Source organism: Poecilia formosa, unplaced genomic scaffold, assembly GCF_000485575.1.
Source record: "Poecilia formosa unplaced genomic scaffold, Poecilia_formosa-5.1.2 Scaffold196, whole genome shotgun sequence".
Taxonomy (NCBI): domain Eukaryota; kingdom Metazoa; phylum Chordata; class Actinopteri; order Cyprinodontiformes; family Poeciliidae; genus Poecilia; species Poecilia formosa.
In genome coordinates this window covers 84,476-101,602 of record NW_006800135.1, presented here as the reverse complement: position 1 = coordinate 101,602, position 17,127 = coordinate 84,476, and the positions used below count along the sequence as shown (strand labels likewise).

The window sequence follows — 17,127 nt, the reverse complement described above, 5'->3', positions numbered from 1 at the left end:
TTGCGTTGAAGGAGGAGATGATAGCGGTTACCTGATGTCCTGGACTGACAGACTGATTTATGAGATGAGTTTAATTAGGGAGTCCAAAAAAGGAGACATGCTTAAATATATTATCTTAAGGGGAAAACAGAGTCCTTCCAGTTGACTTCTGTTTTAATGTCTTTGGGCTAATTTTCTTCATTTCCTCCATTATTTTTGCTCTGCTCTGGGGTAACCTATATAACATATGCCACAAAGCATTCGGACCACTGCAGAAGCTGCGGTCAGCTGCTACAGCATATAATTCCAACTTCTTGATAAGTATACAGTCATTCCTGCCAGGAACCTCTTGCCCGGTAATTGCCGGTTGCCACTTTTAGCCGCCCTTCATTGTCTGTGGCCGTGTGTTTGTGTGAAGTTCAGCTACTATCACTCAGAATGCCACAGCCTGTAAACAGAGACTAGTCCGCTACGCTTTGTTTGTGTGCGCAATCAACTAATAATGGGTTTTCGCTAAACGAATCGCTTCTCACTTCCAAGTCGCAAAAAAAAAGGAGCAAAACCCGATTGATTCTATAAATGTTTGCGTCCAGCATAAACCCCGTAAATGACATGCTCCACAAACACTGAGGACCAAAACAGAAGAAAAAAAAAGAAAAAGCTTTTGCAGACGCATTTATTTTCGTTGTTGGCTGAGCAGGCTCATTTGGCCACAATGCTGACTGAGCCCTTGAGTAAATTACAAAGTGAAGCTGGACTATGGTCGCTGGGCTATTCTCTGGGAGAGGCGGTGAGGAAGAAGGGAAACCGATCTGAACTTGGCCCGCCATGGAAAATGCAGAGATCGGCTTTGATAAATATACAGCAGACACTTTTGCGTTTGTGTTTTTCTCCGAAACATGTCGGATAAAAAGCCTGTCCGGTCTGTCGTTCCGAAGCCACTTTGTTTACGTGGCTATTTAAAGCAGGACTTGAGCATGAAAGCATTTTGCATTTGTTAAGTAGAAGTGATAACCTTTTCACAGGGGGAGTCACGAAGTACAACTACCTCTTGTCCTCACGGTCCAAAGTCTTTGTGTCCTCTCTTCTTGCTTGGGTTTTCTCCAGTTTCACCCAAAGCGTGCATGTAAATAGCGCCCTCGCTGCTATGCAGCGTTTGTTGCCTTGATCTTAAGAGGAAGCAGGGATGACATTTCTCAGTCAATAAAAGACTCGCATTCCTAACTTGTTGTGGCTTGTTATTCACAAGTTGGTGGCACCCACAAGAACAATTGTTTACTTTTCAAGCCGTGCATTGGATTTAGTTCAACTCGGTGTGTTCCTAATGAGTTCAGATCAGTTTGAAAGAATCATTTGTTGGTTAAGTTCAATTAAATTGAATCCAATTATGTGGTTTAATTCAAATCGGCTTGGTTTCATTAAGTTGAATGCAGTTCAGTTAAATTCAGCTAGTTAAAGCTGCAGAAGTAACCTTAGACCTTTTTCAGTTCTGCACTTTTCAGACTCGCGGATCTAAAACGTAGGGCGTGCAACAAACATGAGTACAAAAAGTTGCCACTTTTATAACTTTCACTTACATTGTCATGTTTTGCCTTTGTTTAGATGCAGTTGCTCAGTCATAGTAAAGTATTTGATTTGTTTTGTTTGCTGTAACAGAATCCATTGTTTCTGTCTAGCCTGAGTCCTAACTGAACATTTTGTGTCCTTGCAGTGTTTCCACGTGTCTTACTCTGCTCTCACCATGTTCATAAGCACAGACCAGAAGGAACGGGACTCAGCCACTGCTTACCGTAAGCTCCCTCTGTTATTCTGACCGCATGCTTCGACCTCCACCGCGTCCGCGACGAAGCATGACGTCGTCTTTGTTTTGGGGGTTTCGACAGGAATGACGGTGGAGGTGATGGGGACTCTTTTGGGCGCTGCCATCCAGGGCCAGATCGTGGCCAGCGCTCACAGTCAGAAGCATTGCTCTTCTCACAACATGTCTGCTGGTTCCCTTGGAAACAGCAGCGGGGCAGAGACCGTGGTGCCCTTCCAGGAGAACCTGTCACAGGCTGTAAGTGTCTCTCTGCCAGCTCTCAGGTGTAGCTAAAAATGGGGCAAAGAGTAGGTTTGAAAATAAGGGGGTCTGTCAATGCAGCGCTCTGGCTTGAACCTGTGGTGGCGGTGTGTGTGCGTGTGTGCGCGTGTGTGTGTGCGTGTGCATGTGTGCACTACTTTCAAAAACACCAAAAGGGTTAAAAAAAAAAACAGAGAGAGTTGAATGAAAAGAAAGATTGTTTAAAATTGGCTCCATATTTACTGACTGTCTGGTAGTTCTGACACTGGAAATATGTTCACATTTTATCCCGCGTAACCCACGGGACTGAAAGGAGGAGGCTCCGTTTGATATGTGAACCGGCGTCCCGGGCCTGCTCCCCGTTTACGACCACAAAAAGGGGGTTCCTCCCTCACATCAGGCTCCAAGAAGCAGCCCCAGTGAGCTGCTGGGTCTCGGCAGCCTGCAAGTCATTAGACTTATTTATGTTTCACACAGATCATTTCAACACACCCCAGATATAGTCTGCAAACAATAAAGCCTGAAAGTATTCATACCCCGGACACTTCTTCACATTTCGTAAAACATAACAGTCAATGCATTTGAAAGCATTTGGAGGCCACAGAAACTCTGGTGGCCCTTTTGAGCAAAAGTCGTTGGACAGTTAAAATAAAGTTAAGCTAAAACCTGGCAAATAAACCAGAAATTACTTGAGTTGCAGCCAAGATTTTTTTAATTTTCTTTTCTCTTTGTTTATAAAAAGTGTCCATCCGTACCAGTTGAATTATAGGCGGGGGATGTGCAGAATTCTTCAGAAGGCCATTTGTGGCCCTCTGAAGATGCTGGAAGAAAACCTGTTAGAGATCACAAAAGACATGAGGATCACCTTCCGGAAGCACATATATCCAGACCTTTTTGTGAACGGTTATCAATAAATTATTACATTTGTGGAATGGCTCAGTCAAAGTCCAGACTTTAGAACTCTTTCGCGAGGTTTGAAACTTCCTTTCCAAATGCAAACTTTATGCAATCTGACTGAGTTGGAGTTATTTTGGAAAGGATGGCCAAACGTTTCAGTTTCTAGACTTGCAAAGCGCGTGGAAGTGTAACCCTACAGACTTCCAAATGAGTCATGAATAATTCATGCCTCACAATTCAGATTTTTACTTGTAGAACATTTTTATATTATTTCTCTTCCGCTGCTCTACTTTGTGTTGGTATGTCACTAGAAATCCCACGAATATATGCAACAGCAGAGACAAAATACGGAAAGTCTCTAGTCTTGTCATTTAAGGTAGCACAGCAAGACACAATAAAGGATTTTTCAGTTTGTAGCTCTGTGAATAAACACAAGCTGCTGTACAGCATCAGCCATGGGAGTTTCTGTGCGGATGAAACGTCCTGGGTTGGATTTTATTTGCACCGCAGCTATTTGGGTTTCAAATAAGACCTTTCCAGTGGATTTTGGGTGAACCCTATTGGGGCAATACCGCTCACCGCTCCTACCCCCTCTGCAGTCAGCCGCTAAACTCAACCCCTCTCTGTGATCGCTGCTGAGGGTGGCACATAGTCTGGGCAAACGCCGTCTGCTTTCGGAAACAGGGAGTGTTTGATGTGCGTAAATAATGAAGAACCACCGGGCCGAGCCGCATGGTAAAATAGCAAACAAACACAAAACTGCTCTGTTTAAGGCAGAGCAGTTCCTGTCACGGTGGGGGTGAAACGGTTACGTCTGTATTTTTGGACACAGATCTGCTTGGGGTTGGTTTCCTTCGGGTCGGCTCTGTTTGGACGTATCAAACCAAGAGCGAAACCCTGCACAGAAAACTACCAACGATAAGTCAGCCACTTGTGACTAACAACAAACAACCGAAGAGCACGAATGTCTCTTGTTTCCAGCAAATGAATTCCAAGTTTCCTCTTGTTTTTTGTGGAGAAAAAAACAAGAGGAAACAGACAGATGTAGGCCATGAAATGTGTTTGTTCCACTTCTGCAGAAGGAGGTCTACATGATTGCTGCGGGTGTGATAGGAGGAGTGTTCCTGCTGTGCACTCTGGTGATGTTCCTGGGAGTCAAAGAGCGGGAAGGTGAGATCACCGAGATTATTAACATTCCTCATAAATGATTTCACTTCCACGTGTCAGTGTTACATTTATTTACGAAGCACATTTGAAAAAGGATTGTTGAGGAGAATGCTTTATGGTTTCATCACAAAGAAGGACATAGAGTAATACTGTAATAACATAAAATGCAACTTATCATGGCTGCAACTAACGATTGTTTTAGTAATCGATTATTCTGACAATCGGTTAATTGGATACAAAATTGGCACATTTTGCAGGTTTTTCACATTTGAGCCTTTTTTTAATGCAATATTAAAAATCCATAAAAAATGCAAATGCTATAATTCAATTAATTTCTTAAATAATAAAATAAACTTTTATTTGACAAAAATGCAATAACATAGGATTCCTTAAGTGATTCTTTGTACCAAGTTACGCATTGGCAACTAAAAAAGTACTTATAACATCAACATGTGAAAGTCACTGTATTAATTTAACAGTTAAATCAATACAGAAAAATAATCTCTTGATTACTTCTGGATTAACTGATTAATAATTGGATAGCAAATTGTGCGTAATTAGAGTTTTTCCTTAAAGAATTTTAACCAAGTGAAGCTAAAACGTATTTACAAAGATTTTTTATATCTTAACTACAAAATGCGTGTATGTTTCGTTCAGTTTTGGCTCAATTACTGGTCTGAATATATTGTTCTTTTATCAAATCGCCATTTTTGGAGTGTTTTTGCTCCAGTTAACGATTAATTGATTACAAAATTTGTTGACAAGTATTTCGACAGTCGATTCGTCACGATTAATCGTTGCAGCCCTACAATACATGAAACACTGGGCTGATTCAGCTTTTTGAACTTGGAATTTTTAGCATATAGTGGTTTAAACTCTTTAATACAGGAGGAAATTAAAAAAAATCATTTCTTTGTGTGCAAAGATGTTTTGAAATTCCCCACAATATATTTTTAACAACTCATTTTCGATAATCAAATTTTTATTTATTTACTGCTTTCCTTAGACCAATAGATTAACTTGCTCTAAAATTATTTCTGTCCTGCAGCCAAATAGTTATTGCTCCATAAATGATGGCTCGGAGAGACACGAACCTTACCCACCGCATTGCAGGGGCAGTTCCAGTAGTCCCACTGAGGAAATCTATCGCCTTTCCCTTACTGCATGTTATCTGATAGGCTGCGTGTGTTTATCCCCCATCTTTCAGATCCCTACGGCTCGAAGACGGACGAGCAGGTCCCCTTCGTGCAGGGCTTCCTCAAAGTGATGGGACACGGGCCGTACATCATCCTGACAGCCGCATTCCTCCTCATCACCGTCGCAGTTCAGGTAATTGTCTCGGTGAGACGCTCGTCAGACACAGCGTCGCATTAAGCGGGAGCCGTGATGAGTGCTGACAGCGTGGGAGCATTCCTGCCGCTCCGGCTCGTTTGATCTGTGTAAAAGAACACCTACTGTATGTTTGCGGCTTTGAGTTCCTGGTCTCCTCTGGGCGATACTGACAGGGCCTATTGTGTGGCGCATCTGGCATCTTTACAGAATTTAGATTAAAGGAGACTTCCCAAGCTTTCTGGATTGTTTTTTTTTCCTATCTTTTTTTTTTGTGTCAACTGTCATCCGTGTGAGTCTCTGAGGGGGAACAAAACACAGCAGAAAGCTTCAACCGTCAGCAGCTTCTCCAGTCACTTTGTTTGGCACTAGCTGCAGCATGCCAAGTGCCTCCATCGACTGTGCCGCATATCTGAGTATCTGAATGTCCCCTCTCTGATTTCTGCAGCTGACACAGTCCAACTTTGTGCTCTTCTGCACCTACGCTGCCGGACTTAGGGAGCACTTCCAGAACATCGTGGTGGTGATCCTTGTGAGTCGTCAGATTTACTTCCTATTCGCTTACAAGATCTATTTTACAGCACAACACAAAACAAAATAAAACAAAACAAAAAAAAAAAAAAAAAACTTTTCACAATTCTAACTTAACGACGATGTCGAGTCTCATTTAGAATCAAATTTTTTAAGTGTTTCACACCATCTGCTTCGTCTCGTCCCTCCTACAGGTCTCTGCGCTGTTAAGCATACCGTTCTGGCAGTGGTTCCTGAAGAGATTTGGGAAGAAGACAGCAGCTTTTTGTGGCATCACGGTAAGGATCCTGGTTTTGGTTTTGCGACGTCGAACTTCCTTGTTTGCGCCATCTTGTCATCGGGTGTGCGAAATCCAGCTTCCGCAGTCACATAAACATCTTTTTGACCTCACGTGTAAACATCTGGAAACACTTGCGCTTGTTTGTCTCTTTAGTGGATCATGCCCTTCTCCATGTTGCTGGTGTTCATCCCTAACTTGGTGGTGGCTTACATTGTGGCTGTCTCCTCTGGGCTCAGCATCGCCGCATCATTGCTACTGCCATGGTGAGGCCTTTTGCAACACATCCCACATATTACCACTGTGTCCCGATTGGGATTTTGTTTTTGCTCCAAGATGCCGATGAGAGTCACTTTAAACCATTTGTGCCCTGATTAGACACACTAAAGTCTATTAAAAAAAGTTGTGAATTTGAAGGATGTAACAGTTTCTTATTTTTCTTACTTTTAGCAAATAGACTTTTCATCTGATTTAAAGTCTGATAAGAAAAAAATGAAATGGTTTTATTTGTAAATATCTGGCTTCAACTGTATAACTAACTTCACACATACAGCTAGTCATCTGCTTTTCTCCCATATGAAAGAAATGTTAATTTAATTAGAAACTTTAGCCTATCTGCCCATCAGCACCACAAAGCTGCCCATGTTAGCAGAAACAGTCATTAGCGTCTTGTTAATGATGATTTGATGCCCCACAGGGCTCCATCCAATTATCCACTTCACTTCATGTCACAAAAGTGACATCAGTTGGGGGGGGGGAAGACAGGAGATGCGGCGTCTGTTGTAAATCTTTCGTGCCATCACACGGCTCCCACAACACAACTCCGGAGGTATCTTTACATCTGCCTCCCAGACGCTTTTTTGGCTGTCACTGCTTAGCACTCGTCTCTTTTCCCCCTCCTTTTTTCTCAAATTATAGCCTCCCTATAGGGGGGCATGTTTACGTTGGAAGGGGCTAAATGTTTATTCTGCCTGTGGTCCAGCGATTCCACCCTCTGCTCATCATCTGATCGTGTCATTAGCTCTGTAATTTTAGCCCACCGTTACATCGGACAGCCTAAAGTTGGCATCACGTAATGATTTGCTAACATCTCTAGCGGTTTTGTGAGGAAATAAGGTAAGAGCATTAGCTTAAAGTTTTGCCAAGTGCTTGAGTTACTCTGGGCGTTTAAGGGAAGCTTGCAGCTTCCATCGCGAGACTCTATTTTCATAGCTCCTTGTTTATTTTTTGTGTGCATTCAATCCAGGTCCATGCTGCCAGATGTGGTGGATGATTTCAGACTGACGAACAGCTCCTCCAAAGGCCATGAAGCCATCTTTTATTCGTTCTACGTTTTCTTCGTCAAGTTCGCCGCTGGCATCACCCTGGGAGTGTCCACCCTCTGCCTGCAGTGAGTCTCGAAGAAGTTCACCTGTAATAACACGGTTGTTTGATGTTTCAGGGTGTAGTGGAATGTAATCTGGTCCTTTCTAAGTCTTAAAAGAATGCCAAACATCAATATGTATTTGACTAAACTTGAGCTTGTATACAGAAGCATTGTGTGTAAAAATGAAATATATCAAATTTTCTAAAAGCCTATACAATTGTATTTGACACCAATGCCTAAAAGTAATCATTTCCATTGATCTTTATCAGACATTAAACATACTTTTGTTCAGTGCAGTGTTTTTTGGAGGGGCGGGGGCGGGGGGTTTGTAAGCTCTTCTAGCTAGAGTGTTTTGTCTTTGGAAGAGGTTGAGAGAGGCTAAAACTTTAATGTAGCAAAGTGTTGCCAAAACTCTTTGCCAGTTGGGCCAAAATCATCAAGTTGTTTTTGGTGCAATACGCCATGGGTCAGTCAGCATTTTTGTTTTCTTAGAGGTATCGGTTTGGTAGTTTTGTAGCATCATGGTTCTATATCTGTTCCTATATGGCCCGCATCCAAACAGAACCTGTACATCTTCATAGGTTTGCTGGATACGAAACCCGCGGCTGCTCACAGCCCCCTCCTGTGGTGTACACCCTCAAGCTCCTGATCGGCGCCGCTCCCATAGCCTTCATCGTCACGGGGTTAATGATCCTGGTTTTGTATCCCATCACCGAAGATGTACGGCGCAGGAATAAACTCTGGCTGGACGAGCTACGGTGTGTAGAAATCATTAATGCACAACTGCGGGAAAAGCTCTAATCCTTCAAGTCTGTCCTTCCTTTCAACTTCCAAACTGTTGCAAACTTGCTGCGAAAGACTTTATGTAAAAAAAAAAAAAAAACTGGTGAGAGGGGGGGAAAAATGCTGCTGTAATGTGGTGGCAGTACCAAAGTGATCCACCAATGTAAATACTCAGGGGGACTCCAGGTATCTTAAAGATACAGCATCTGAACACATGTAGTTAGATGAAATATTTAAGGTTCATGGGCTCTGAACTTCCTGCTTTTCCTTGGTTTCTTCATCAACCTACTTACGAAACTTTGCAGTGACTAAACAAAGCAACTCACAGGATCTTTTTGTGTTAAAAGTCAAAAACATATTTCTTCTGTAAGTGTTCAGATTCTTCACTAGGTCTTTTGGTGACGTCAATTGCTTGGGGGCGGGGGGGAGTTCCAATTCTTCCAATTAGAAGAGCTCAGACGAGGGTCAAAAGTCCCACAATCCAACAAATAGATAATACAGTGAACAAATATGGATATATTAAAAGTTACAGAAATGTGCCATTAAATCATCAAAGCCAAACAACTCATAGGGTATAAATAGTTTTCAACATGCTATTTGGTAAAAGGTCAGTAAAATCTAAGAAATAGTTTTGCTTCCAAAGAAACAAACAAAAAGAGGTCATATATCTCACTTCCTGTCACAAAGAAAACCTTGGCTTAATGAATACAATTTCAAATCTAAATGTACACATTTGTTAAAATGTGACCTAGTTAGCTAGCTCAGAAGAGGCGCATGAGTGCACTGCCATTATCTGGAGATACCCGTGTGGTCGAATGAATCGTCTTGTTTGAATGTAAACTGAGACTGTGAGCGGCGTGGAAAGGATTTCTCCTCTGTTTTCCTACATTTGACTTTCCCTGCATCCTGACTTGTCTCCGAACGCGTCATGAACAAAGATCACCATGCAATGAGTTGACCTCAGGAGTTTTAATTGGGAACAGCTAAATCTTGCTGTAAGCTGTGGCCAAATAACTGTTGTAGATTGATGAAGAAAACAAACAAACAAAAAAGGGGTTTTGGGAAACCTTCTGTATGTTTACTTTCTACCTGTGGTACGAATGTAGCACTGATACTGATGTCTCTCGCAGGAAGCAAAGCATCGACTTCGAACCTACGAAGATTTAAGTAGCGCGTGAGCAGGATGTTGGAGCGAATTCACAAAGCCACGGATTCCAGTCATGAGGCTGGAATGTTGCTCTTTGGTGTATATTACACTGTCAAATATGGAAATAGTTTTAATGTAAACATTTTTTGTTTTACTGCCACACATACTGTATAGTCATCTTGAATATATATATATATATATATATAAACATATACATGATTTATATAGATGAATGTATATTATTTGCTGTGTTTAACTCTATGCTGTTATTTATTTATGATACATAATTACAGAAAGATTGATGACAGATGATGAATAAACGCCATAGAGACGGGATGGGACCAAATAAATCTCTTGTGTGTTTCTTCAGTGTGGAGGTGTTGCAATTAAACGTATGGGGGGGAAAAAATGGGGTCCAGTTGTACGACGATATACGTTTATTGGTAGACATAAATAACATTTACCATTGTGGTATAGAAGAAAGTACACCCTCTTTCAATTCTGGAATTGTATCCATAAGAACATCATAAAACCAATCTGGTCTTTACCAAGTTTTAAAATCTCACCTCAAGTGTACATGAGGTACAGTGTACATATGGCATGTTTGATGGGATACAAACATGCCATATGTTTGTATCCCATCAAACATGTCATAGGTTTTATTTTTTTCCAAACCAAGAGAATATATGTGATGAAGTAAGTACATCCCTCCTACAAGCCAGAAAAGGTGCACCGTTTAAGTGGTCACCAACAAGGAAACTCCCACTAAGCAGTTTGTCGACGCAATGCAAAGGCAACAGCAATGATTGTAAATAAGCAACTGCTGCTGTCCATCAATCTAGAAAGGGTTAAGGCCATTTTCAACTAAGATTTTTTTATTTATTTATTTTTTTTTACAAAAATAAAGTGTTTAAGACGGGTGACATTTTCTCCTCGTGTGAATTTCTCTGCAAATTCACCCCAAAGCAACAGCAAGTTGCGTAATGTTTAGAGAAACCGCAAAAACCCAGGAGCTGCAACTTAGCCTTCACTGGGTTTACTTAGCCCAGTGAAGGCTAAGTCTTGAAATATTGTACATTTCAAGACAATATGATCTAGAAAAAGATGGCCAGCTTGTTTGGATTGGATGACTATGGAAAAACAGAATTCTAGAAAGAAACTGGCAGAAAAATTTGAGCCGATAAGCCGCAAAACATTTGGAACAATGTCCTATGAAGAGATGGGACCAAAGTGCAAATGGCCAAACCTCCATTTGATTGAAATACAGTTGACGGACGTGAAGCGGGCTGGAAGAAACGAATGGCTGTGAATACTACTTGTAATATCTAGGAAAATAAGACTACAGTTCTCAACAATGAGAAATTGACTGAAGTCTGGTTTGAATTATGGGCTGTACTTAGTTTCATACACGCACACATACACACACATATATTTGTATTTTGATTGACTTTTTTACACTTGAGGTTAGCTTTCTATATTTTTGCAACAATAGCAAGAGCACATTTATTTTATGTTCTTAAAAGTAAAACCATATGACTGGATTGTTGCTTTTTTTTAACTGACCATGCAGTTAAGAGAATTGGTGGAGTGTTGCACCCTCTTGTGGTCAGATGTGTTACTGCCATCAACCAAGAAAATAGGTGGCTTTAAACACTTTGAACACGCTTTAAACACTCCTAATTTTTACGGTACAACATTAACAGTTTTATATTTGAGGTTAACCGTAAAGCAGAAAAGTGAAATTTTAGACATTTTAGTTGTAAAAACTGAATCTTACACTTCTTTTGGGAGAAAATAACATAATATTGGCAGGGGACACATCTTGAATAGTTTAGAATTACACTCTAGAACTGTAGCTATTTAGAAAGGAAGACTGTAAAGACTGAATTAAATTTCCTCAAAGAACAAAAATATAGGAACTTTTTAAGGTAATCTCATAAATATCCCATCTGAAAGGGAAACTCTTTAGAAACAAAATTTTTTTCTTACTATAAAAATATAATTTGCAGTATGAACAGTGGGTTTCTGTGGCATTGACCTCACAGGTTTGAAAGTCAAAGAGAAACACTACTACGAGAGTCTGTACAGGTGTGTCAGGAGCTACTACACGGAGGCCTCTGCAGTCGTTGTCGGGCTTTGGCTCGGGGCTGGACTGGATGGACAGGAATTCTCTGGACTTCCAGGAGTCCGGAGGGTAGATTTCCTCTTCCCGTTCCGCACCGTCAGTTCATCTTTGGGCTTAAATGTCAGAGGCACAAAGCCATCAGCGTCTGCCACAAGTACGATCCACAACGGTCCTGGAAAAGAAATACACAAGACTGTTAGCGTTCCATGCTGTAGTTGAAAAGAGCAACGACCGTCCATTTCCCATTTTAGAGAAGCCCCCATTTAGCTTTTTATATTTCAGTTGTTGCTTCAACAGCAGAAAGTAGCAAAAACATCTGCCAAATAGCTGAAGCTGTTAAATAACTCTAATATAGTTGGCTTGGTTTTCTTTAGTCACAAAGACCCTCCAAAAGCTGCTAAAAAGTGCCTGAAGTGATCCGGGCCATCAGTTCTCTTAGAATCCGCAATATAGCGGAAGCCTCACATATTCAGTCTTCTTAAAAGTGACAATATCCGTCATTATTTCACTGATTTGATGGAGCATTTCAACATTTAATAGTTGGTAAGACAAGATAGATGTGATTTTAGGCAACGGTCCTCTGCAGAGTTATAAGCATACTTTGCTGTGTTTACAGTACAAACTGCAGCGCCTAGAACAAAAGAACAAACTAATTTCCATCAGCTCTTAAAAGGTGCCATTTCTCTTTAGGCCAGTCCATGTGTTCTTTGGCAAACCTCTTCCTTCCCCACATCATTTTGTTTTTGGCAATGGTCATTTGTGGAGGTGTCCTTGGCCTAGCTATACTTGCAAAACCAACGTCCTTTGGGCAAATATGAACACTGCCAGGTTGAGTTAACATGAGCTGGTTAATCAGAAGAAAGTAACCAAACAAAAGCAAAACAAAAACAACACTTTGCCTATCAGGAATGATAAGCTGCTTTTGTTTTAAACCCTGTAATCTGATCTAGGCGTCTAATCACTTCCAATAATAGCTGAGGCACGTTAACAGAAGAACAATATCAGACTATGTTGTCGAGGTAACAATTAACTCTTTGAAAAGACATTCTCTATGGAGTAAACAGTTTTTGTTGGCTGTAGCTAAAAGGTGATGTGTAAAGAGAGTCGGCTCAGGTAGTAAAAGCACCCAACTGCTCCTGGTCAGAAGGAGGAAGCCCATCGAGCGAGGTTTCCTGAACTGCACGCAGCGAGGGACTGACCTAAGAAGACTAAGGAGTTTCCTCCTAGTGGTTTCCATTGATTAACTCTGTACTCTCTGTCACAACATGATTAATCTTGCGTGCTATGAGACACAGAGGACTTCCAAGACCACTTTTGGTTCGACAGTAAAACAAAAAGACACGCATTTCACCATTAGGTAATGGTAGTTCTATTCTTCTACACATACCGTACATCATCTCCACAGAGGTAAGGTTGTAAAGGTCTTGGATGGCACGCAGGCACAGCTTCCCATCACACAGAAGTACTGGCCTCCTCTCATCGATGAACACATTCTCCGATAACTGCTTCTGCGTGTGCCAACACACAGTGAAAATCAGTACCAGCTCTTGTGTAAAAAGTCAAACAATGTCGAAATAAGGTTGTAGTTACTGCATAGGACAATGGATAGACAAGATGTGCTTGGTAAGGACTAAACGACTCACTACAACATTACCTGGCATGTGACATTGACATACGGGGGATCAGTTACGTTGGGATAGACCATTGGGGCCTTCTTGCCGTTCTGCGTATAATCTCTGATTTCAGTCAGGCACTGTTGTACGTCTGCGAAGCGTGTAAAAAGCCTTTCCATGTTGTGAACAAGCTGTTCCAGGGAGCGCTCTCTGGTCCGTCCGGACGTTTTCTCAGGCATGGGTAGTGTCGGCGGCTCCGAGTGGAGCTTCTCCGATGGCTCGAAGCGAGGAGAACTTGCCCGGCTGGAGTCTCTGCTGGCCTGGCCTCCCACTGCCAGGCTGGCCATTCGATTGACGTGGTCCATGTCAAAGTTCTCGACCGTGATGGACGAGGCTCTGGAGGAGGCTCTTTCTTGCCGCTCAGAGAAGTCCACGGAGGTGGTGACGGGGCAGGGCTCGTTGCTCCTGATCTCCTCGACCAGCCTGCGTCTGCTCCCTGGCGAACAAACTATCCTTCCAGGCAGAACCAAGTCTTTTATCCCTGCCCGCTCCCTGTCATCCTTTGACAGGTGCTCTGAGTGCCTCCTAATCCCTGCGCAGAAATTAGAAGAAGACTCATGGTTGAGAGCAGAGGGGGATGGTGCAATAGCTGTTTCTCCGTCGTATATCAGCTCTTTGGATATGAGGCGAAGAATATATTTGTCCGTGTTGGAAGACGGAAGGAAGGCAGGATCGGTAGTCTTCTGCCTGCCCACCATCAACAGCAGCACCTTGTCACTGAGGAAGCAGACACCTTTGGGTCTTTCGTTCTGCTGCAGAGAAATCTGCTGGATGTTGGGCATAGCAGACGGTGTGATACAGTAAACGAGAACCATGTTGCAGGTATTGGAAGCAACTGCAACTGTGGAGGCACGAGGATCAAAAGCAACGATGTCAGGGACCAAAATCCCTGGAATGCTGACTTTGCGGGTCATAGTTACCTTTCGCTCATATGTAACCAGAACGAGGTGAGAGCTGTCCTGCCCAGAACCTGTCACCGTGTCTCTGCGGCGCAAGTGGATAAGGGGGCTGGGGTCCGAGCGACGGTGCTTCGCCAGGAGATGGGTAAGATCAAGGGGGCCTGAGCTGGGGATAAACGATCTCTCTGACTCAAAAGACCGCCTTCTCGAATCCAGAATGCCATCATCGTCTGCCATGACTAAGTGCGAGCCCTGACCTTGCAGGGTCTCGGTCTCTACCGGCAGGTCAAAAGCTATCCCGGAGTTTAGTCCACATAATTTATCAAGCGGTAGCTCTGTAGCCACAGCTACCTGGGCTTCCCCGGTGGCCTCAATTGCACAGATGTAGCCCCCCACGTCAAAGATAGGGCAAAAGGTGCATGCCACCAGGCTTTTCTGGATGTCATTCCAGATGAATGAATGCAGAGCACTGCCAATAGCCACCACCAGGCGGGTGCCATCCTTAGTCCAACAAGCGCAATGAATGAGCCCACTGCCTTTGATGTCTGCTTTGATCCTCCTGTTGTCGACCCTGACAGAAAACAACACGGACGTGTCTCGCTTCGTCAGCACAGCCAGCATGTCCAGTTTAGGATGCCAGACGCAGCCTTGAGAAAGCAAGGGAAAGGGCTCACTCATCTCACAGGTTTGCGTGCACAGCAGCTTGTTCTGCTCAAGAGCACTGAGCTGAAGCTGCCACACCGTGACATGTTTCTTGTGCTGGACAGCCAGAAGAGCAGGGGAGTCCGAGCAGCACAGCGGGCCCCAGAAGAGTCCGAAGACGTGCTCAAACTGCCCGATTACGTTGGTGTCTCCAAACTTCACCTCGCCATTGACGAAGTAGAGAGCCGTCAAGCAGACCTGCTTTCCATCTGTCCATGCAATCCCGTGCACAGGGTGGATGGCTTGGTGCAGAGTGTTGAGTCCACTCCTAAGCAGCTTTGCTTTACCAAGATCCATCCTGAAAGGAACAAAAAAAAATTCTTAGATGAAGTCAAAAATATACGTCTCAAAAAAGAAGCATTGATGACAGAGACCTAGCTGAGTTACTATTTGAACAAGGGTAGCTATTGCTACCTGTGCAGATTAAGAACAGCAAAAGCCTCTCCTGTGTCTCCTCCCAAGTACACGCTTTAATCCCCCTCTGCCTGAGCTGAGGCTGTCGTGACGAACACCTACAGCTGCTTATGCCGGATGACCTTAACAACGTACAGTTAGGAGCCCAGGGAATTAATGCTGTGTTGAGTGGGTCACCGCACTGTCTTTTTTTAGATATGGTGAAAGTTGGTAGTAAGCCTTACAAAATAGATCTTAAGCTCAAGTACTAAGGGAACAGATGTAAAAGTACACAAAGAAGCAAATATACATCTGGGATCTTAATCTGGTACCTTAAGTAAAATATGGAGAAGATGGAGTAAATGAAACATTATTATATCCTATAGTGGGTTTCTTTCAGTCACTGACATTAAAAAAAGATCTTCAGAATTTTAAGTGGGATCAATATGTTCAGATTTGAATTTTCCCATATAATTACTTTATGTACATATTTGGCATTCTAGAAATGTGAAATAAAAAAAATATTGGTGCACAAAGATGTTTTGTAGATTTCTTTATTTCTTTATTTTACATTACTCAGTTGCATATTTCTTTGGATTGGAGTCTGTTATTAATAAATGCTCAGTATTTTCCTATGTTATAAATGTGTCCTTACTGTACAGTATGTTATCTTCTTAGTTCCCATTAATGTACAGTATGTTATTCTTAGGTCTGTTTTTATATTTGTATTTTTGTTTAGATCTACATCCTTTGAGTTGACAGTTACTTTGCTACTGGTACACATGAACTTCTCCACCGAGGGACAATAAAGATTATTGCAATGACGATGCTGTCTTTGTTTTTAAGTTATGATAAGAATGACAAAAAAAAGGAAAATATAATTTCTTTATAAATAATTTTTTATGTCTGTCACCCCACTTAAAAGGTCTTCTTAGACTAAAAATACTCAAAATTCTGCATTTACATTTTGAAAAAAACATCAGACTGAAGATCTCCACCAAGTACATAAACTAGACTCTGCTATTCTGCCCTGGTCCTCCTGACACATCGCATCTTATGCCATATTGTTGCCAAATTTGGCAGAAATCAATGCAATATCCTCATATTTGGCTCCAGCATTTTGCTGAAGCTATCAAGTTACTACGCAAACCTACTTGAATCCACAATCAAACAAATAAACGCTCCAAAATAACTTAGATAATCTGCCTTATTTGATATCACCTGAAGCACTTGCAGTGAATTCCGTATTCCCTGCAAGTGCTTAAAATGGAACTCAAAACAAAATAGCAAAAATACTTTTAAAAATTGAGCATGATGATATGATCTATGGGGTCACAGGCTATTTCTACAGTGAGTTCACAAATTTTACAGACAAGTCTGGCAAGTAGCTTTAAGTTGTGAAATCAAATTACGAACGAGACGGCACAAACATGCAACTTTACTCAGCATACCTGAAAATGCATCAGCCGTCTCGTTTGAAAACGTGACAAAAGCATAGAAACACCATTTCTTCACATTGTTACCAGCTAAAATGTGCCTACAACGTTGCTCTCGTGAATGACCCGGAAACAAAACTAACCGCACAAGTGTAAGTGCATTATGGGATATGTAGTTTGTTGACCAAGAATTTCTGTTTTGCCTCTTTGAATGCTTTATAAAACGTTACTTTTATTGGCTGTAAAATAAAATAAATACTTAATCTCGTAAAAAAAAAAAAAAAAAAAACACACACAACTAGGCAAAAAATAAACCAAACAGACAAACGAACAATAAGAGCTAGCATCTCCCCGATGGGGCGCA

At 42.0% G+C, this 17,127-nt stretch overlaps 2 protein-coding genes across 4 annotated transcripts in view; one reads left to right on the top strand and one right to left on the bottom strand.

Moving 5' to 3' along the window:
- mfsd2b (MFSD2 lysolipid transporter B, sphingolipid) overlaps positions 1–10,417 on the top strand; it is a 31,322-nt gene extending 20,905 nt beyond the window's left edge. The window contains exons 6-15 of one of the 2 annotated variants that reach the window (XM_016678948.1): positions 1,691–1,769; positions 1,863–2,035; positions 4,015–4,105; positions 5,310–5,431; positions 5,880–5,963; positions 6,157–6,240; positions 6,396–6,505; positions 7,486–7,629; positions 8,187–8,363; positions 9,519–10,417. In XM_016678948.1, coding sequence (XP_016534434.1) covers positions 1,691–1,769; positions 1,863–2,035; positions 4,015–4,105; positions 5,310–5,431; positions 5,880–5,963; positions 6,157–6,240; positions 6,396–6,505; positions 7,486–7,629; positions 8,187–8,363; positions 9,519–9,555 — 1,101 coding nt within the window. In that variant the 3' untranslated portion in view covers positions 9,556–10,417. Of the gene's footprint in view, positions 1–1,690; positions 1,770–1,862; positions 2,036–4,014; positions 4,106–5,309; positions 5,432–5,879; positions 5,964–6,156; positions 6,241–6,395; positions 6,506–7,485; positions 7,630–8,186; positions 9,434–9,518 lie in introns of those variants that run through there. The other variant, XM_016678947.1, reaches the window with a different exon arrangement.
- A 585-nt stretch (positions 10,418–11,002) lies between these two features.
- wdcp (WD repeat and coiled coil containing) lies at positions 11,003–16,909 on the bottom strand. 2 transcript variants are annotated; one of them, XM_007566633.2, is made up of 4 exons: positions 16,779–16,909; positions 13,315–15,232; positions 13,048–13,168; positions 11,003–11,832 (listed from the first exon to the last, which is right to left on the bottom strand). In XM_007566633.2, exons 2-4 carry the CDS (start codon positions 15,229–15,231, stop codon positions 11,639–11,641), a joined length of 2,232 nt encoding a protein of 743 aa, XP_007566695.1. In that variant the 5' UTR covers position 15,232; positions 16,779–16,909; the 3' UTR covers positions 11,003–11,638. The 2 variants fall into 2 exon arrangements, with proteins under 2 accessions (XP_007566695.1, XP_016534432.1); XM_016678946.1 differs by lacking the exon at positions 16,779–16,909 and having other exon boundaries at positions 13,315–15,412.
- Between the last annotated feature and the right edge of the window lie 218 nt (positions 16,910–17,127).

What these genes read in the sequence shown, in the direction of transcription:
- wdcp (XM_007566633.2), bottom strand. Translation starts at nt 15,231, where the DNA reads ATGGATCTTGGTAAAGCAAAGCTGCTTAGGAGTGGACTCAACACTCTG. An exon ending in ATGTCAATGTCACATGCCAG is followed by an intron (nt 13,169 to 13,314) that starts GTAATGTTGTAG and finishes TGGCACACGCAG; the next exon opens with AAGCAGTTATCGGAGAATGT. An exon ending in CTCTGTGGAGATGATGTACG is followed by an intron (nt 11,833 to 13,047) that starts GTATGTGTAGAA and finishes TTTCTTTTCCAG; the next exon opens with GACCGTTGTGGATCGTACTT.